Source organism: Brienomyrus brachyistius, chromosome 22, assembly GCF_023856365.1.
Source record: "Brienomyrus brachyistius isolate T26 chromosome 22, BBRACH_0.4, whole genome shotgun sequence".
NCBI classification, from domain to species: Eukaryota; Metazoa; Chordata; class Actinopteri; order Osteoglossiformes; family Mormyridae; genus Brienomyrus; species Brienomyrus brachyistius.
Genome location: NC_064554.1, coordinates 13,909,659 through 13,931,137, shown reverse-complemented (window position 1 = coordinate 13,931,137; position 21,479 = coordinate 13,909,659). Strand labels below are relative to the sequence as shown.

Sequence of the window (21,479 nt, the reverse complement as noted above, 5' to 3'; positions counted from 1 at the left end):
AGGACAAATTTAATAACACTATTTTAAATGAGTGACATATCAGTGCTTGATAAAGATCTGCAACTATGTAAACAGGTTTTTTTTATCGTTTTCCCTGGTGCACTGACGTTTACATGTTTACATGCTGTTATTTCCAATGGAATCATCCTATACTAAATAGTCTTAATTTGGGTTTTTACCATGTTATAGAGAATTTAAAGAAATCAGGATTCATTAAGTTACATGTTCAAAAACAAGCAAACATAAATAAATAAGGGAGCATTCGGGACTTTTATTTTGAACAGTCAGCGACGGAAGTTGTTGCCATAAAGGAAGTTTGCTTTGCGCGCTTTACTCGAATCGCTTAGTGGTAAATGTTCAACTGCCCAGGCAAAGGTCCGGCTTATGGTTTAGTTGGCTAGTAATCTTACGGGAACGTTCTAGTTAGAGACGGTTATGAACTATGATGCAGAAGTTATTGAATTTAGAGTCCCCACCGAAAACAACAAAACATTGTTTATATGTGGAATTCTCCCAACCTTTTCAGAAGCATACATTTACGTGAGTATGGCATAATGAACACGAACATTTCTGGTAACGCGAGTTATGCCAGCGAATATTAGCAAACGTTTCGCATTTTGAAAGCTCGCTGCTAGTAAGTCTTTGTCGTATTGTATCGTGTCACATATACAGATGGCAATTTAATATTTTCATAGCTGAGGTCTTTCGCTTTGTTTCTTATGCAGGAGTCGCTCTGGAATATTTTCTCGGAATTTGGCGCCCTCTACTGGCTGAAAGTGGCTCCGAACGCTACGGTTGCACTGCCGGGATTCTACGCGATTGTCAAATTCTACTCGGCGGTACAGGCCTTTAGAGCGCAAAAGGCCACGCATGCGAAGGGCCTGTTTCAGAAATCACCCTTGAAGGTGCACTGTTAAGTAATATCCGAAGATATGCAATAAATAATGAGCGATCATTAAATGGATGACCTGTAAACTGACTCATGTCTGACTAACTGCAATTAACATTTCCTTTGCAGCTACCAAGCCTCAATTCTGATGTAAAAATTGTTTGCAAATTATCGAATAGTAATGACATATAAAATGCATATTGCAGTTTGTGTCTGGGGCTTTGGTAAACCAGTCCCAGGCACAAATCACAGCTGGTTAGTCCTCAGATCGTTTATATAAAATGTCCATGTTCTATCTCTCTTTTTCCACTAGGAGGTGCTAGATTAGGTGTCTGACTGTGGTTTATCTTTAGTTTATGCTTCTCCTGGTGTGCACTGACTGTCCAGATATAGGCTCCAGGCGCACAGTGGATATGGGGTAGAAAAGGAATCGACTTGCGACATATTAAAATACTTAGATATAAAATACTAAAGCACTAGAAGGGTTTTTCAAAACCGAAATTATAGAATAGCGAACAAATATCTTTTAATTCTAACACGGAACCTTTTTTGAAGGTCCAGCTGTGCACCAGACGGAGCTCAACCAGATTTCACGATGTGAAATTGCTCAGCGTCAGCAAATGCCAGGAGCTCGCCAGTTATTACCTTGGCTTTAATGGATGGACCAGTCAAGTTATTACGGTAACAAAGGAAGTGTGAGGTTACTTGGAATGGTGTGCCCTGTATTAATCCTCACATGCCTGTCGCAGACATTCATCGTTTTTCATGCCAGTCTTTCTTGTAGTTCCTGTCTTGGTTGCCGTTCACTTTGCTCATAGTGCCATACTTTAGTGTGTGTCTAGGTTAGAATGCTATGGCTGTGATTGGCAGGCTACCAGTTCTGATCTCAAGGTTGGCAGAGTGATTTGCCGTCGGGCTCTTGAGCGAGACCTTTACCCCTAATCGTTGGCTGACTGATTGACCCATGTTTTCCCGAATGTCTGTCACTTCAGATAAAAATCATCCACAAAATATGTAAAATGTGAATCTCTTGTCTGTGGGCAGCTAAAAAACATTTCTGGCAGTGACGCTGGGGAGCTGCAGGTGAATGCGGACTCGCAGAAGCCTGCACTGAAGTACGGCTGCGTGGTGGGACTCAACTTCCCCCACCACGGAGTGGCCTGTCGAGGTGTTGGAATTGCCGAAGAGGTCTTCGAGGGCAGCCCAGGTGGGTGTGTGTGTGTGTGTGTGTGTGTGTGTGTGTGTGTGTGTGTGTGTGTGTGTGAGACAGCACGGTGTTTCCTCACACAATGGCAGTGCCATCCAGCAGTTTCCGTTTCTTGTTATGACGGCCAGTTTTTACCTGCTGCTCGATTAATCGGCGTAAGAAAATTCGTTGCAGCTACATTAAAAATGCCGAAAATGTGAAAACGCAAGTGTCTGGATAATGGGAGTGATGGTTCTTTGCAGCGACGTCATGTGATGTACGCTGCCATGTAACAACTCGACAAAATGTAACAAATTTTTAGCTTGCATTATAATTTTATGCTTCAACATTATCTATCATTGCTATTATCATCGTTATTAAATTGTCTAAAAAAAATCAACATCAGCAATTTGGGATCCATTTTGGGTGAATTCTGTACCCCTGTGACAAAATAGCAGGCAAAAGTTCAAATAAAGAATGACGTAGAAAATAATGTGTGGGTTGGATCACTCGTTAATTTATGAATGAGGCTATAAAGTATTTATTACCAAGGGTTTTGAGAAATGCTTGTTAATCAATGAATGACCATAAGTACAAGATGATAAACTACTCAGTGTCACAGTGGTAATTTGCCAAAATGTATCTAATGAAAATGCTACATTTTTTGTCGCGTTATTATATAATGTGGTGTTATTACATAATGCATTTAATGAATGAATGTAACATTTACAAAGAGCTTTTCACGGCACTCAAAGTGCTTCATTGAACCAATGGGGAGCCACCACCACTGTGTAGCCCCCACTTGGGTGATGTGACGGCAGCCATTCTGCACCAGTACGCTCACCACACAGTAGCTAATGTGGTGAAGGAGCTGGAGAGAGTTCACCAATTAGATAAGGGGATGATTAGGAGGTCAGATTTGATAGGGCCACAGTGGGCGGTTTTATCCCGGGAAATCAGGGTACCTCCCCTACTCTTTCGAAAGATGCCCAAGAATGTTTTATGACCTCAGAGAGTCTGGACCTCAGTTTCACATCTCATCCAATAGACAGAACCATTTTAACAGCACAGTGTTGCTCTTCCAGCAGCAACCCAGCTTTCCTACTTGGTCTCCCGTTAGCTGTTAGCGCCACTTAGCTGTCCAAATGTGCAGGAGACAGGCTTGAACACTGGGTCCTCACCAGCGGTGCAGTTGGGGCATGAATAGTCTGGCAGTTTCAGGGGGCTCAGCACTTCACAGGGGCCCCAGAATACATAAAAGTATATAATGTAGATGGGGGGCCAGAGGTGCTCAAGGTGACATTTTGTCAGGTGGCCCAGAAAGTCTAGCTGGTCCTCACTGTATTAATTCCCAATTCCCCGGAAATGTTTGTAGGGTTTAGGTAACATTTCCGTGACCCTGTTTTGTTTTATTTATTTGTTCCCAGAGGAGGTCGCCATGAAAAGGGGCCTGCTGCCGAAAAGGGCCCGGGACCGAGCCATGATGGACGCCTTCGGAAAGGTTTTGCTGGTAGTTTTAGGTCGGTGGACATCAGTGTACATTAGCCCAGTTCTTACAGTGTGATTTACTCGTCTTGCAGAGAGTGAGCATGCTGGTTTTTCTAGAGACGCACCGATCCGATACCCAGGATCAGTATCGGCGCCGATACCTATTAGACGGATTGGGTATCGGCCATATGTGACCGATCCATGTTCGATACTTATTTCTGTAAAAAGATCACTCCTATTTCTTGTTAAATCGATTTGTACCATCAATCGCACTACAGCTCTTTCCCGTTGTAGATGTGTTTTATGTGGCATTCAAGCTGAACGTTAAAGCTGCCGCTCAGCCTGTTGGATGTGAGCACGGCGACTTGCATCCGCTGTGACAAGTCTATTTTATTTTATTTTGCATGGCATATTTTCACAATATTACATGATTATACCCTTTGCAGTAGGAGAACCATCAGATAAGTGAGTAATGATCTGGAAGTTGCTTGACACAACAACTAGTAGCACAGCAATATGTAATCCTTGTAAGAACAGAGTTTTGAGGTGGAGGTAGTGCTTAATGGAAAGTTCCACTAAACAAAGCACACAGGATTACATGCAGCACGAGTAATATTAAAGAAGCAAATGGATGATTTGGGAGATGCTAATTTAGGCTGTTTGGCACGACAGCTTGTGATGCATGTGGGGCTGTTATCGCAGCACAGTATACGTGTCTGATTGCATTTTTGCTATTCTTAGTCCAGATAAATGAGATCTCTCACAGCCTATATGTGTGTGTGTGTGTGTGTGTGTGCGCGCGTGGGGGGGGGGGGGGGGGGATCGGAACTGAGAAAGTTTGGTACTGTTACTTTCTGGTACGGTTCTCACATTTTCTCTCTTTTAGGAAATGGAAAGGTTGTGGTCGATTGCAAGTTAGATGCAGATGACATCACATCCGATGGAGATTTGGAAGGGATGATCAAGGTATCGTGGTTTAGTAATGCAAATGAGAATATTTCATATTTTTGTTGTAGAATTCACATTTGCGGTGTTGGATATAATGCATACTGACATTTAGCCCTTACGCTTCATTGATGAAGTTCTTCTTTATTTGCCATTTGCACAAGTCTGAGTCCAGGTGTCTCCTCTGAAACACACACACAAATATATCCAGTTCAGAGCAAAGCATGGGGTCCGAGCACAGGGTCAGGTCATCTGTCCAGCACCCCTAAAGCGTTCTTGGGGGCTAAGGGCCTCGTTTCAGGGCGCAATGGACATGTGACTGTTCTGCCAAGGATGGGATTCAAACCAGTAACCACCTGATCAGTCACAGGGTCCTTTTATGTTTACTTGTGTCAAAATATTTTACCTAGAAGGGACATTAATGTATCCTACTGCATAAACAATTTACTAAAGTCTTAGTCAGGGATTATATATAATGTATATTTAGCAAGAAAATGCACATTATTTGTTGTTGCATCCATCTTTAGGTTAACGACGTGTCCTGGGGCATGGATGAGGACGAGGACTTTCCTGATTTCACTCTGAATTTCTGAGATTTGTCCTGAAGCAGATCAACAGATGATCTATATCAAAATTGAAAGTGACAGTTACGAGCAGATTATTTTATTTTATTTCTAACATATTGGCATGATATGATCTTGTGCAATTTATTAGCTCCATGTGTATACATTTTAAATATGTATTATAGGACCAGTTTGTTTATCAGCTGGTTTGTTAAAGTTGAAATCTGTTCATTTTTATGAAATCTATACCTGGGAACCTCATTTGTTTTCCATTGAAATGTGAACATCTTGGCCTGAACAGAATTAGTCACATGTACCACAGTCAACATTGTCTTTCTTGACACATTCAAATGTAATTTTTTTGTCCTGTGTTTGTGAAGTATATTAATAAACAGTACCTCCTATGTTGTTTTCTCTTTCCGTTGATCTTATTTGTTGCGTATCCATTGCCTAATTTTAAAATGAAATCTAAAATGAAGCGATTTGATTCATGCATCACTAGGCACTAATATGAAACCTTCTGGAGTTAAAGCGCCTTAGTGTTCTTTTCCCCCATTGGGAATGACTGTCAGCTGTTTGCACGACGCAGTTAAACCTCCGCACGTGGTTAACCCGTCAGAAGTGGAAATGGGAAATGGGGAATCCACCCTGCACAGTGTCGTTGGGATTTCCATGTGGCCATTGTCGACTCGTCTGAGATATACTGCGAGCGAACGGCATCTGTTTTCGATAAAATTGTTTTAATTGAGATTTGTGTGACTCCGTCGTGTTGGCGCGTAGATCGTAAAAAGTTCTGCATAATCAGAAAAGAGTTTTCTGCCGACATTGGGGAATTGTACGTCATGATATTAAGGTTTTTGGAACGGGATAACATGTATTAACACTTTTTCTTCAAATAGGTACTGAATTCACTTTCACGGCGATTTTCATCCGGACGCTTTTATCATGCTTGTACTGAGGTATCTAACTTAGTACTATATCAGTCACAATTCAGGAAAACACGAATTGTAATTTCATTAACAATTACAGGTGCACAGTTAAAAATGACTTCATGCTGATGATATATAAAACAAACAACGTACCTTAAGTACGAAAGCGAAAGTAGCCGAATGTCTATCGAAACCATTTACTACTAACACTATTTTCCATATAGAATAACATTAATTTTGTATATGAATCACCTACTTTTCATTTTCAATGATGATTAATGTGATTAAGTCTGATTTGTTGAAGTGATTCACTGCGTGGCAAAAAGCATAAATCAAGAGTTTAGTGTTTACTGCAATGGCAATGGCAAGTAAGTTACATTATCTCACACATACACACCCATAAACACCATTCATTGTGTCAGTGTGTGGTTTTTTTTTTTCGTTTGGAAACCGAATGATTTCGATTTCTATTGTATTTCAGTTTGTCAAAAATACCGCAAGAATCAATCATTACGTTATAAGAATAGGCCCATTACGCTTTATAAAGCCGAGAGGTAAATCAGTCCTGCAGATGAAAGGAGCAAACCTGTTACATTTGGGTTAAGCAGTATTCATTGAAAACGAAGATGATTATGATGACATTATTCCGCGCTTGTCTGATTCTGCATCTGATTTTCGGCTACAGCACATGCATGTCATGCACGCGGACAAAAAACATACTGGGGATACGGAATGAGGAGATCAAGAAGTCTCTGGAAAGAATGGTAATCATCGTGTTTATTTGGGCACAAATGGTGGGGGATTATTGTCTTTTACAGTATAAAACAATTGATTTTTACCCCACAGGGCGGCAGATTTCAGTCTGAGTGCATCAACGAGAATCCCGGACAGATGTTGGATGACACCGTGTACAATTTTGATGAAACACCGGTGAGTTATAGCAATTTATTATTATTATTATTATTATTATTATTATTATTATTATTATTATTAGACCAATTGTTATTAGTAGTTATACAATGTTTTGCAATTTCTTTCCTTATTATTATTATTAGGTCAATTATTAGCAGTAGTTTTGCAGTTTCTTTTCTTCTTTGACGCTGTGAACGTTCTTTCAACCAAGAGTTTCATTGTTCCGCGTGCAGACAGCAGTCACGAACGACGACAGTAAAACCCTAAAAACGGGCACATACGCGGATACTACCAGATTCATTGCTTGGTTTGCGTTACAGTTTTCTGGTATATGTATTACAGAATGAGAGCACTCGATTGTCCATGGCTTACGAGGCTCTGAAGAGCGTGGAAAATATTTTTGAGAAGAACCTGTCTTCTACGACTTGGGACCGTGATGAACTTCATCTCTTTCAAAATATGATACATCAGACAGTTAAAAAATTACAAATTTGCGTAAGTAATAAGTAACACTTCTTGCTAGTAATTTCTAAAGGTTGAAATACCAACTGCAATCAATATTTTCCTTTATTGCCTTTAAAAGGTTGGAGAACAATTGTCCGGTTCTTCTGAAACGAAGTATGCCAACCTGAAGAAATATTTTGAAAAGCTGAACGGTATTCTGGAAGATAAGGTAACGTATATTAGATATCAGTTTTTTTGTTAAATAAATAAATAAGCAAACATATATAAACACACATATGTATCTAAAGTGAAACCCTTGGTTTGTATGCGATGTTTTTTCTAGGAACACGGACGCTGCGTGTGGGAAATTGTGCGGATGGAGGTGCTACGTCATCTAGAATATCTGAGCAAGTTCTTCGGCAGCAGTCAATATCGCCGATAGGGCGAACTCTTCGCTCTACAACAGATAAATCATGACAAATGGACACTCCAGAGTGCATGGAATGTGACGTCAAATATACAGCATACTGAATTTTAAATGATGTGCCTATTTATTTATTTATTTATTTATTTATTTATTTATTTATTTGCATTTTCGATTATATGCTGTACAAGAGATTTATATTTTATATGTATGTTTAAAACTTGTTTTCGGATTAGTAACATATAATGTGAAACCAGATATGCAGCATATTGAATTTTAAATTATGTGCCTATTTATTTATTTATTTATTTATTTATTTATTTGCATTTTCGATTATATACTATACAAGAGATATTCATATTTTTTACGTATTTTTAAAACTTATTTTTGTACTAGTGTCTGCTACTTTGTGTGTGCAATTTCTAATAAATAATGTGAGTTTTTCATGATAACTGGCTGTTGAAGAGAGTATTGATGAAAATTAATGAAATACACCGTAATCTGGTTCGTAACTGTAAATGCACAAGGGTTATAAAAACATGGGTTCCAAGTGTAAGTAATACTAAACACGGTCAACAGGAAGCTGTTGCGGATGTCTGCCGTCCAACTGCATATCCTGATTAGAGATAGGATCTGAATCCTACAGCCAGGCAGCAAATGACACACCCTTCTGTTTGTGTATCTCTAAGCCTAAGCTTAAGGTTAAGCCTAAGCCTAACCCTCCATGTTAGCCACAGCACTCCACAGCAACAAAAAAAAAGTTCAGCTTTATACCTGGAAAACCGAAAGGTTTATTATATATAGAAGATATATACATGAAATCTCACAGCAAATCTGTATTATTCCATGATAAAACTAAAATTAGCTACATGAAAAGCATTGGGGTACTTTGCAAAACCTACAGACTGTTTACAAGATAATAAAATTGTTATATACATGTAATGATTGCGCAGACTTGCCTCGAATTCAAAATCTCCACGTCAGTCAGCTCTCTACGAACATGTCCTTCTGGAGTTCACTCCTCAGGCGTGCTCCGGACCAGTCGCAACTTTGGTGTGATTTTAACTTTAATACAGTAACATTTTATTCTTAAAGCATGCGCTTGTGGGATATTCTCTCAAATTAGGACAAAACAACAGATATGACTATAAGTTTAGGTGGGGTAAATATTCAGAACACCGACCAAAAACAGAGAACAAAATAAAAACAGGATATAAAAACATAAGAAACGTACAAACGAGAGGAGGCCATTCGGCCCATCAAGCTCGTTTGGGGAGAACTTAACTAATAGCTCAGAGTTGTTAAAATCTTATCCATCTCTGATTCAAAGGAACCCAGGGTTTAGCTTGTGCTACACTAACAGGAAGACTATTCCATACTCTAACTACACGCTGTGTAAAGAAGTGCTTCCTCTAATCCAGCTGAAAATGTTCTCCCACTAATTTCCACTTATGGTCATAAGTTCTAACATTTAAACTAATGCTGAAGTAGCCATTTGGCTTAACAGCATCCAGACCTGATAGAGTCTTATATACCTGCATCATATCCCCCCTTAGTCTCCTTTGCTCGAGGCTCAACAGATTCAGCTCAGCTAACCTCTCCTCATAAGACATTCCTCTAAGACCAGGAATCATTCTCGTGGCCCTACATTGAACCCTTCCCAAAGGCAGCAATCATATCAACATAACTCTCTCCTCCTTCCTTCTCATCTACCCCGTCGGTGTTTCCACATCTGCCGTGGGAAAAATCAGCGGCGATGCAGGATGATCAGATGTGATTAATGCTGCCGCACCTCTCACCCAGTCACAGGGACGCCGTGGGGTTCAAACACCTACCCAGGGGGTGTGAGTCAACGCTGCCACCATCTGCTGCAGACATGTTGTAACTCTTATCAGCTTATCAGTCATTCTTATCAGCTGTTTGTCTTTTGTTTTTTTTAGTGTTGAATGTAGTCACCCTTCTATGTTGGGTTTCGATAACAAATAAAAAAGTAGGTTGATTTGAGAAGAGAATTACAACTGTATACAGGCATGTAGCCATATAGTAAAATTGCAGATTTGAACCGCCCCCCAAAGTTTGTTTGCTCCCGACCAGGCTAATTAGGTAATATTAATTGCTTTGCAAAAAATTCCAACACTGTATATCACAACATCTTGTTTTTGTCGAAGGATTGTCGTGTTCATGTCCAATACAGATGCTATAGTCACTTTCATCAGAGAAAAAAAAAAAAAGTTTTTGCAGATTTCAAATGGGTTTCAAGTTTTGCTCATTGCCAAAATTATTGCCGCCGTAACTCCCTTTTCCTGCTTAATGGTTTAGACTTCCCGTGCAGCCGTGCCACCTTCTTCGTATTATGCACAGTGGACTGGCCCACTCTAGGAAGGGGGGAACTTGAGAGCTTTTTAGATACACGCGGCCAACATGAGACCCATCATTGTTCTGTAAAGCTGTTCCACTACCAGCCCTAACCAATGTGGAGCCCTATGCACGCATCACCATCAGCATCCGTCCCCCCCCAGCTGTGAAACTGGCTACCCCGGTCGTCAATATGCCAGTCTATAGTAAACCCATCTCTGCATCCAAACGTATCTATTCATCCATCGTACAGGACAAAGGAAAAGGGTGAAGACTCGATTTTTTTTTATTATTTTCATTTACCATCGAAAAATAAAATACTCAGAAGAATCTACAACAGACATTCCCAATGCTTGCTTGAGTATGACAGAGGTGTCAATCACGTCGCTCAAGATCAAGCTCCAAGTTGGAAACAATTTCATTTTTTTTTTTTTTTTAAAGAAAGTTTAAATTTGTCCAGAAAGACCATCAGAGAAAGTGACTTAAAAAAAAAAAAAAAAAAACACTGAACATGACTTCAGTCATTGGCTAGAGGAGCAAGGAATGTTGTAGTGATTCTGAGCACTAAAAAAAATTACGGGATGAGACAGTAGACAAATTTCAAAAAGAAATGGTCCCATCAGTTAAGTGGTACAACAAAATGGGCATTTTAATATTAAAAATTAAGTACCACAGAAAATAGAGTCGTACGACCAGTTACACATTCTCTGTAGTCTGAGCTACAATAGAAATGGTCAATGTACATTTAGGCAACTACACAATTTAAGGTATTTTCAAAGGTACAACAAGATATCAGCACCTAAGGGCACCATTCCTTCAAATTTAAAATTTGAAAATTAAAAAAAGCGACAGGGCTACAAACAATTTAAATTCATTACAACTTTTGTAAAACCCGCAGAAACTCTCTCATTAATCATTTATTTACTCTGGTCTTAAAATGTATCGGTATCCTTCTGAAATGGGTGAAAACAGATAGAAAGACTTTTCCAAGTTCTACTTTTTTAAATTTTCTTCATTTGTTTATTTTCATAGTTATTTTTGGGGAGGAATAGTCACAGTCTTTGCAGTCAAATTTAAAGGGTACAAGAGTATAACGATGCAAACAAGACGAGATCTGACGAATGCTCTGTTTCCATCTTCAATCTTAAAATTAAAAAGTGGTATAAGTGCCGTGGGAGAAAAAAAACGATGGATGGAATCTTCTAGAGTGAAAGGGAACAGCTGGAAAATTGTCAGAAAGTACAATCTTTCCCCCCCCCCCTCTTGCAGCTGGAAGGTCCTTGGGGTCTCACACAGGTGCAAAGGATGAAGAACCACCCTTTTCTGGCAACTGGAAAATATATAACAACTGCCAGTTGCTGTCTTCCCAGCAACCAAACCAGCGGCTCAGGACGTCAAAGCGGAGTCCTTCTGTGCCGTCTGAGCTTGCGAATGTTGCACTGACTTCTGGCTTTCTACATCTTTAAAATGCTTCTCAACCTGCGATGATGAAGATGATGAAGGCACGTTAGCCACATCGCTGGATGAAGCAACCACACGTACAGTTCAGGATGCCTTTCTCAAGAAAATGGTAAAGAAATCAGCCAGCACTGATCACTGATTTTTTAGGGTAATTAGTGAATATCTTTTTCCTCTTAATAGAACAAAAATAGTACGGGTCTAGAATGACACTGGTGCCTGTTTTATATTCGTACAGCACGTTTCATTGATTTCCACTAACCCATTGTTTTTTTTAAATGCGAGCCTCCAGCATCGAATATTTACTACCAAGAAGTAAGAGGGAAAATCATTTTAATCATGGAATTATTTTGTAAAGTATATGTAAAAAGTTCAAAGGTCACAAGTCACAGGCTCTGTACCTTAGAGGTAAGAGGGGACAGTGCTGCTCATTTGATCCTATGCAGGATTTTGAGGTCAACGTACATTGTGCACATTTAATAAGCTGCAAATGGAATGATTATGCACTTGCATGAATTCCCTTTTGTTGGCAGTACAATATACTTACTATAGCTGAGACTGACATTCTAAATAAATAAATGACCATCCCTGATGTATGTAGACCTATATTCATTTCTACACAATCCATACTTGTGGTAGGTTTACAAACATATAAAATTGCACAGAATAACTACTTTTTTTTTCCCAAGAAACAACACCATAAGAAAACCACTTCTCCCAGTTCCGTTTAGCGCCCATTAGAATTTCAGAAACATTCTTCAGCCGGGCTGTACTCCATTAGTGGTGGGACCCAGTCCAGTAGCCAAGTGTAATAATTTCTCTGCTTTTTCGAGAGGGTATATATTTATCTGGGCCTAAATCAGTCAGTCCAAATTGTTAAGCATCAGTATGCCAGAGCTTAACACTGTTCAGACACTGCAACAAAGAAGCAATTCCTGTCAGTGAGAACAGGTCTGCAGGGTGGTAACTGAGGTGTGACATGTAGAAAAAGCACTACAGCCTTAATCCTTCCCAACACCTCTGGCAGTAAAAGAATACAAGAAACAAATCAATGAGAAGCATTTCATCTCACATGACGTCAAAACCAAGGGGGAAAAAAAACAAAGATTAATCGGCTCTTCTGTCAATGTTAAGTCATTCAAAACTACAAATTGTAACACATGTATCAGTTGTCTTAAAACACGATAGATCTTAAACTACTTTAAAACCAAATCCATAAACAGCATTTAAATGATCTAGTGCAGCTTTCCTACTAAATTAAAGCTTACAGATGTGTTCAATGCATGAAGCAGATATACAATGATGCTTTCACTTGTTATTGATAAAGCAGTTAATGCACAAATGAGTTAATTATTGACCATTTTCTAAGTTGGAGTAAAACGGCCATACTCACTATTTTGCGTACATGACTTAAAGCGCTGCCTCCTTTGCCTTTGCAGTTTTCTGCCTGATAAGGCGGCGTGATTATGACATCATCCATCACAATTATGTTCCTCTCCTGCCACTTACAGTCTTTGATACTGGAAAGAGAGGATAACATTACCAGCAATACCACGCCTCCTGTCCCTCTCACTCACTCATACAAACACAGAGAAAATTCACCTTGAATTTTCGGTAAGGCATTCACAAGCACGGAATCCTTTATTCTGAATGATCCTTAACTGTATTTGTTTTCTAACACATAAGACATCTAAACGTATGGATGCACACACACCGAACGAGTCAATCCCAACTATAGCCTGGAAAAATTGCGTTTCGGTCATTGACGCGGCATTCAGATATTGAGCACGGCATTGGAGCATATCCACCTTATAATGATGTCATCAAGCCCACAGTTGAATACAAGCACACATGAGCACACAGGCAGAGAAACAGCGCTGGTGCGGGATGCTGCACACTCACGTTTTGTGTATGGTTTGGAAAAGCTGCTGACCCGCAACAGAGACGCCAGCGCTAACTGCATATGCCAGAGACAGCTTGTCTTCCTTCTCCGTCCGTGCGCGAATGGACAGCTGTAGGCAGAATCACCATCGCATTTAAAGAACTCCATTGTGTATTCATGCATCTGTGCTGTGTACAAAGTGGTGTTAAGCTTCCCATTCAATAGCATTTCAATAAAAAGAAACGACTGAACACCTTATAATTCTGCATTTAATATTAAACTTACTTTAGTTCATTTAAAGCAGGGAAAAGTGGGTTAAGTTTTGTTGCAATGTATTTCATAATCTGATCTTAGAAGATGCTGTGTTAATAAAAACAGTTAACAATTAAGATAAAATCTACTACTTGCATTCAATTTCAATTAAATTGCTCATAGTAATTTAAACACGTAAAATGTCTGCTTTCTAGACTATAATCAGATGGTAGAAGGGGGTGGGTCTTACCTTATTAATATTCAAGGAGGCTAGAGGGGGAGGGGTTTCAGAGCGGTCATTGATTATATCCACTTCTGAAACACAAGCTAAATTTATCAGGACAATATCACTTAGGTTGGGCTTTCCGCTGGAGGGAGCACATTCTGAAGGAGAGAAGGGTGCAGAGTCAAGGCAAGCAACCGCAGTGGTGGGCTAGTGGAGTGTTTGGCCAAAGAGCTGACAATCCTCTGTGACTCCGACCAGGAAACGAAGCTTGAAATAGGTGGAACTTTAGTCGTTTAGTTGAACTGTCACATCACATGCAATAAATAAGCGTAATGTGGACACAGAGCTGGTCAATCCCATAGGCGACTGAGAGGACAGCCAGCTCGTTCCATTCAAGAATTTAGTGTTTTGCATAAGAATGAGCCCTGGTGGAAGTCTGTGATAACCCTAACAAGCATGTAACTCAGTGTTACTTAAATCAATTGTCAGCGAGTGTGCAATTTATCAGCAAGCCGCACGACCAGCAGTTGGATACTGCACACATATCTAATAAAGGGGCGATAATATATAAAACATAACGGCTGAATTTCTGCCCGAGGAGCTTAATTGTTATACACTAATGCCCTTTGTTGCAGCACAGACATTATTATCGCAAGCAAGAAGTAACTGGTACGAAGACAACTTCTTCCCCCAACATCATAGTTACTTTCCTCCCCTTTAAATCACACACATTGCTTGGCGTGATGTTATGAACTCTTGTGCCAAAGTATGCATTTCTCGTCTGAGTTTTTCAAATATCTCGTCCAGTTAAAAATGACGAACCCTTAGCCGGCTACCTGACGATACAGAACGATGACAGAGCACTTTCGAATGACGAGAAACGAACCTTTCCAATGACAGCAACAAATTGCCCCGAGTTTACGGTTAAAACGAAGGTAGCAAACTAAGAAGTCCCTGTTACAGGAGCACGTACAAAACATACAGGCCCACAGCTACAGCGCCCTTTTCCTTCATGTCCTGCCACACGCATTCAAGCCGCAATTTATCAAGGTGTACGTGAAGCCGAATAAACTAAACCTGAGTAATGCCGGTCTGCCACACATAACGTGTCTAAGGGTTACACTCACAGAGCACTGTTAGCCACAGCTAGCTGGAAAGTCCCATCTCAAATTCATGCGAGCCGACAACCCGGCGTCGGCCTAAACTAGAAAAAAGGATACTCAGAATCAGCATCTTAGACTGGTAATCGAAAGCCACGACCTCCCCTTGTAACTGCTGACCCAGGCAGGTGAGACATGAAACGTTGCTCCCGACACTAAGGTACTCCCCAGGTGCAGTAGCCGCCATTTTCTCGGCGAGGAGAGCGAAGCGTCGGGCGTGACGTCAACACGCACAGCGGCGTGCCCTGGCGCGTGTGTCATGTGGTCGAAGCGCCCGAGGTGAAAGTCCATGGGATTTTCCGCCACTTTCACGTTACATTCCTCATCCAGCGTTTACGGGCCGTTCATACAATGACGCCGATTAACTAATAAAACTATATCAATATATAAAATTATAGTGGCACTTTACTTGACAGGGCACAAATACTTTATAGGTAATAGAGATGGGAATCATTAAGATAAAATTGCTACTATTTAACCGGAACTGCTTATCGATCTGGTACTTTAACGGTACTCTTATCGGAACGTTTTATTTAAAGGACAAAAAGAAACAAATTAATAGAAGAATTAATTAACATTGCTTTATTTTCTTGTACGTACTGTATATAAATTAATATTCTCGAGTTGCAAACTGCAACAACATTGTTTTGAACAAGTCACTACTATAGATTATAATGTTATTATGGAAATGCAAAATATATTTTTACAGCACAAGAAACAGCAACACTGATTTTGTGGTGATGTAAAACAAATGTAATAAACAATGTTCACTTTTAAGTAGCCAGGAATTTTCGACAGGGGGTGCGTACGTATCTAGTTAAATGCGGCACAACCCAACCTATTTTCGCGTTTAAGAACAGCAGGTTTTTAGCAGTATCCTGCGTATTTTATTAGATTGTGCATAACCCTAGAAATTTTAGCTAATTCGTTGTGATTACAGTGATTTTATTTTTAATTGCTGAAAACTGAACATCAGAATGATGGTGAAATTGAAAATACGGTGAATTGATGGTCTATTTGCTGTGAAATTTTTAATTGCTTACAGTACATTGCTACAATTAGTTGTCAACCGTGTGCACGAAACAGCAACGAACCGTTACTTCTGAATTTCACATACAATGTATTTTAATTTTTACTTTTTCGTAACAGGGGGCGCGTACGCAGCTTACGTACCGTGTATGACTAAGCCACTGCTTTTAAGTGGAAAACTGAATGCGGGAATTTGACGGTGATCTAAAGCTGAAACTGTGAATTTCAAAACGACGTATGATGCTGTGTTTATTTCAGATTTAATTTATGAACTCACATGTAACAATCAGCTGGGTAATTATTACTTTTAATCATTAATCGATATCCGTATGATTTAGTTAACTCCGTGTGTGGGCTCCAGGCATAACCACTGATAAATTACGAGCTAAGCAGTCGCAAACTGTGCATTTCTCCGTTTGCATGTGATGAACTTTTGTTAGATGCTTCGACAGATTGCTGGCGTTTCCACCCTTACATGCAAACGACGAGCATTGACATCATTGACTAGTGAAATATTACCACGCTTTATGGAATATTATTTAGCACTTCATAACGCATAGAGAATATAATCATTGGACTCTTTTAAGAAGCTTATGTAAACCATGTAGAGAGTGACCTTGTAACCTTTATAGAATGCAGACCAATTACTGCTGTGCACAATGTGACGAAAAACAAGTATGAATTAGCACCTTGTGTTAGTTTAGATGTTTCTGTATCTGTTAGCTATTTTGTTACCTTTTGATGTATGAATATGTGCTTTATTAGTGTTGCAGCTTATCACTATATTGAAGGACAAATATATTATTAACCCTCTAGCCTGACAACGTGCAACAAGCAGAAGCTGCCAAGGTTTGCTACTGAAGGAAGGGATTCGCCTGAGTTCACCAAAAGTTCACGGCTGGGTATTGAAAAAAAACTAAGAGATGATGCTTAATTTAAGTGACGAGATATTGTTACACAATAAGAAAATGTATAAAATTGGTGTAAAACCGTATTGGCCACACTTTAAGTGTCCGGCCTTGGTTGTAACTTCATTGTTGCAATAAAGACTGAATCTGAAGATCTACACAAGCGGCTCCTGACTCCTGATTGGCGGGGAAGGAAAAACTACAACTTTCAAACGTTTACTTCTCTCCGCCGTCGTTTACCATGTGCCCCGTCAAATAACACACACGACACAGGCTCTCTCTCTCTCTTAGATTAAGAACAGCCAAAATGCAATTAGAAACGAAGTCAGTGAAATGAAATGAGCAAGAGAATGTTTATGCAGGAATAATAAATTGTAAATCTATTTTCCTAATTTCTCCAGTGCCGAAAACAGAATCGATAACGTCGCAGCTTAGGCCACTTAAAAAAAAAAATTGGTTCTCGTCCTTTTTTTTGGAGGGGGTGGGTCGGGGGGTCGGGATTTAATTTTTTTTTTTTTTTTTTTTTTTTTTTACAAATTTTGATTGACTGTTTGGACTTTCAAATATGTAAGAAAATACATATTTGAAAGTACATACCGAAGAGAACAGACCAAATTAGTACGCCTCCTCAGTTCTTCCAGTTTGTTGCGTTTCAAATATATTAAATGTAAGAGAATACAAGAATGTAAATTCCTTGATCCATGTGTATCTCATAAATGCCTTCCCAACTATGGATTTGGATACTTTATGCTGATGTTTCATTCGTGAATATAAAAATTATACTATTTGAAACCAATATTCTGTTTGTCATTCCCATTCTAAATGAACAACCAAGATTTTAAAATATATATCTAGAAAAAAAGTGTATTAAAACATGTTAAAACACGAGGAATTTACAAAATACAGGAACCTGAATTCAAATAAGGATATATCCTTATTTGGGAGAAAAAAATCTTTGAGAAATATTCATGCTTCTTTTGTTCGGTCAGATTTTTCTAGGAACTAAACTACCAGTGAATAAACTAATGATTGTACCGCATCATTATGTATCTTTTGTTCAATGCTGGTAGTCTGTCTTCAGTTGTACACAGAAATGGTTAAACAGTGGTAGGCAGCAATGAAAAACTTTATTTGGAAAGACGCCAAGCAAGAAGAAAGAAGAGTCGTGAAGCTACATATCTTTAGATATTATGTTTCACATTTAATATTATTAAATGCATTGTTAGATATATTTGCTGGCATGTTTTTAAGGATCACAACCCCAACATGTAGGCTGTTAAAAAAAACCCATGGACTCATTTAGACTGTAATTAAAAAAAAAGGTAGACATCCTAAAGACTAAGGAAACCAAAGGCAGGGAATCCAGATAACAGCATAATTGCCGTACATGAGATAATAAAATTTAAAAAGCCCGTTTAGGTTTGGTGAAAAAAATTTCAGCCCTCTATACACATTAATTCCTTCCTACAACTCTGGGGGATAAGCCCCCTTTGTCTTTCAATCCTATTGACGTCCCTGGGTTACAATATGATGTGAGTAAAACAATAGCAAGGAAATTCAGAGCTGCAGGGAGAATAAATATTTCGTAATTATAATTATATTATAATTCGTGATTTTGTTATATTGAAGATATAAAACAGCGCTATATAGATCTACTCAACTTATATACGCACAAACAGACACACATATTTTATATTTCACAATTACATGTTTTACATATCATATCAATGATTGTCAGAAAGGATGTAGCCTATATGAGAATACGAGTAGTTTCTAGCTGAAGTTCTGAAATTATAAACAGTGAAAGTATTGAATCAATTGATGGGTTTTTGTTTTATAATGATTAGAAAGTTATCAGAATGAAGCATGATATAGACAAATAGCTCTTATTAAATGACCGATTGTTTCAAGAAGATATTACTTAAATTTACAAAATCACATAAACATTTTTTAACGACAATCGGGCATCTACACAATGTATCTATGGATGTATTTTTAATTCACAACCATTAACTGATTATGGTTTTAAAGGTCATGGCTATTTGCCTTAAGGCGCCAATTGTATTAAAATATAAAACATTACTTCATACAATAAAACGTAAGTACAATAAGTAAAAACACTGGGCGCCCGAAATTTAGTTTTTATGAATTGTATTTCAGGAAAAATAAGTGTTCGGTGAGAAAAATTGAATGAAAACCAATCGTAGAATGAAAACCAATTTTCGCTATACTTAAACCACAAAGGGGAATTCGAAGTTCATAATATTGGAAACTTATCTCTTTATAAACCCGGGAGGTACACCGAACACTATGCAAGAACAGTGCAAGTAAGCAAGCCCTTTGCATTTCGATTAAGTTTTGTGCCTACTTGCTGAAAACAAGATGATGAAACTACTGGGAGTCTATCTGATTATGTCATTATTAGACTATAGCTCTTGCAGACGCATGTCATGCACGCGGACGAAAAACATACTGGGGATACGGAATGAGGAGACCAAAAAGTTGCTGGAAAGAATGGTAATCATCGTGTTTATTTGGGCATACATGGTGGGGGGTTATTGTCTTTTACAGTATAAAACAATTGAGTTTTACCCCACAGGGCGGTAGATTTCCGTCTGAGTGCATCAACGAGAATCCCGGACAGATGTTGGATGACACCGTGTACAATTTTGATGAAACACCGGTGAGTTATAGCAATTTATTATTAGGTCAATTATTAGCAGTAGTTTTGCAGTTTCTTTTCTTCTTTGACGCTGTGAACGTTCTTTCAACCAAGAGTTTCATTGTTCCGTGTGCAGACAGCAGTCACGGACCATGACACTAAAACTCTAAAAACGGGCACATACGCGGATACTACCAGATTCATTGCTTGGTTTGCGTTACAGTTTTCTGGTATATGTATTACAGAATGAGAGCACTCGATTGTCCATGGCTTACGAGGCTCTGAAGAGCGTGGAAAATATTTTTGAGAAGAACCTGTCTTCTACGACTTGGGACCGTGGTGAACTTCATCTCTTTCAAAATATGATACATCAGACCGTTAAAAAATTACAAATTTGCGTAAGTAATAAATAACGCTTCTTGCTAGTAATTTCTAAAGGTTTAAATACCAACCGCAATCAATATTTTCCTTTATTGTCTTTAAAAGGTTGGAGAACAATTGTCCGGTTCTTCTGAAACGAAGTATGCCAACCTGAAGATATATTTCGAAAAGCTGAACGGTATTCTGGAAGATAAGGTAACGTGTCACGCCCAGGAGACGAGCGAGGGGCGATCGCGGCTTGGACGGCTCAGAGAGTGATCAAAAATCAGGCAACAGGCAGGATACGGGACGAACGGGAGTTTAATTAGGAGATCCGGGGCAGGGAACATAGGACGGCAACTGACATCAATGACAGACAAAGGACTCAGGTAAGACACGGACTGAAATACACAGGACTGATTGAAAATAATCGGACACAGCTGGGTACAATCGGGAAAGAACACGTGGGTAATCAGGGGGCGTGGCACACACGAGGAGCGGACTGGCCGGGCATCACATAACGTATATTAGATATAAGTTTTTTTGTTAAATAAATAAATAAGCAAACATATATAAAGACACATATGTATCTAAAGTGAAACCCTTGGTTTGTATGCGATGTTTTTTCTAGGAACACAGCCGCTGCGCGTGGGAAATTGTGCGGATGGAGATGCTACGTCATCTAGAATATCTGAGCAAGTTCTTCGGCAGCAGTCAATATCGCCGATAGGGGGAACTCTTCGTTCTACAACAGATAAATCATGACCAATGGACACTCCAGAGTGCATGGAATGTGACGCCAAATATACAGCATACTGAATTTTAAATGATGTGCCTATTTATCTATCTATTTATTTATTTATTTATTTGCATTTTCGATTATACGCTATACAAGAGATCTATATTTTATACGTATGTTTAAAACTTATTTTCGGATTAGTAACATATAATGTGAAACCAGATATGCAGCGTATTGAATTTTGATATTATGTGCCTATTTATTTATTTATTTTATTTATTTGTATTTTCAATTATATGCTATACAAGAGATATTTATATATTTTTTAACGTATTTTTTAAACCTATTTTCGGATTAGTAACTACATATAATGCGAAACCAGACATGCAACATACTGAATTTTAAGTTGCATCTATTTGATTATTTAAAATGTATTTTTTTCATTAATATTATCACGTGCAAATTGTTTTAATTATTTATTTGTCTATTGGCATCTGTTCCGGTAACATGCACATTTTCTAATAAATGATTGTTGGCAATAAAATATTTTGGTTTTCATAACAATTAATCTATATGGAGTCCCATTAATACTAAAAGATCCTAAAATACAATAATAGTTCATAATAATAGATAATAAAATCGCTCATTCCCAATACTGACCCTTCCTG

General features: G+C 38.7%; 3 protein-coding genes across 3 annotated transcripts; 2 read left to right on the top strand and 1 right to left on the bottom strand.

Moving 5' to 3' along the window:
• Positions 1-305: 305 nt before the first annotated feature.
• rdm1 (RAD52 motif containing 1) lies at positions 306-5,475 on the top strand. The gene is made up of 7 exons (XM_048990466.1): positions 306-540; positions 726-905; positions 1,445-1,570; positions 1,934-2,096; positions 3,503-3,595; positions 4,450-4,529; positions 5,036-5,475. Exons 1-7 carry the CDS (start codon positions 436-438, stop codon positions 5,099-5,101), a joined length of 813 nt encoding a protein of 270 aa, XP_048846423.1. The 5' UTR covers positions 306-435; the 3' UTR covers positions 5,102-5,475.
• A 1,064-nt stretch (positions 5,476-6,539) lies between these two features.
• LOC125717487 (interferon a3-like) lies at positions 6,540-20,923 on the top strand. The gene is made up of 5 exons (XM_048990468.1): positions 6,540-6,764; positions 6,847-6,930; positions 7,255-7,407; positions 20,199-20,288; positions 20,704-20,923. Exons 1-5 carry the CDS (start codon positions 6,627-6,629, stop codon positions 20,800-20,802), a joined length of 564 nt encoding a protein of 187 aa, XP_048846425.1. The 5' UTR covers positions 6,540-6,626; the 3' UTR covers positions 20,803-20,923.
• On the bottom strand, positions 10,398-15,334 carry LOC125717486 (protein LSM12 homolog A-like). Its single transcript, XM_048990467.1, has 5 exons — positions 15,174-15,334; positions 13,978-14,111; positions 13,496-13,605; positions 12,987-13,113; positions 10,398-11,614 (listed from the first exon to the last, which is right to left on the bottom strand). The coding sequence occupies exons 1-5, from the start codon at positions 15,298-15,300 to the stop codon at positions 11,522-11,524; spliced, it is 591 nt and encodes a 196-aa protein (XP_048846424.1). The 5' UTR covers positions 15,301-15,334; the 3' UTR covers positions 10,398-11,521.
• Positions 20,924-21,479: the final 556 nt, after the last annotated feature.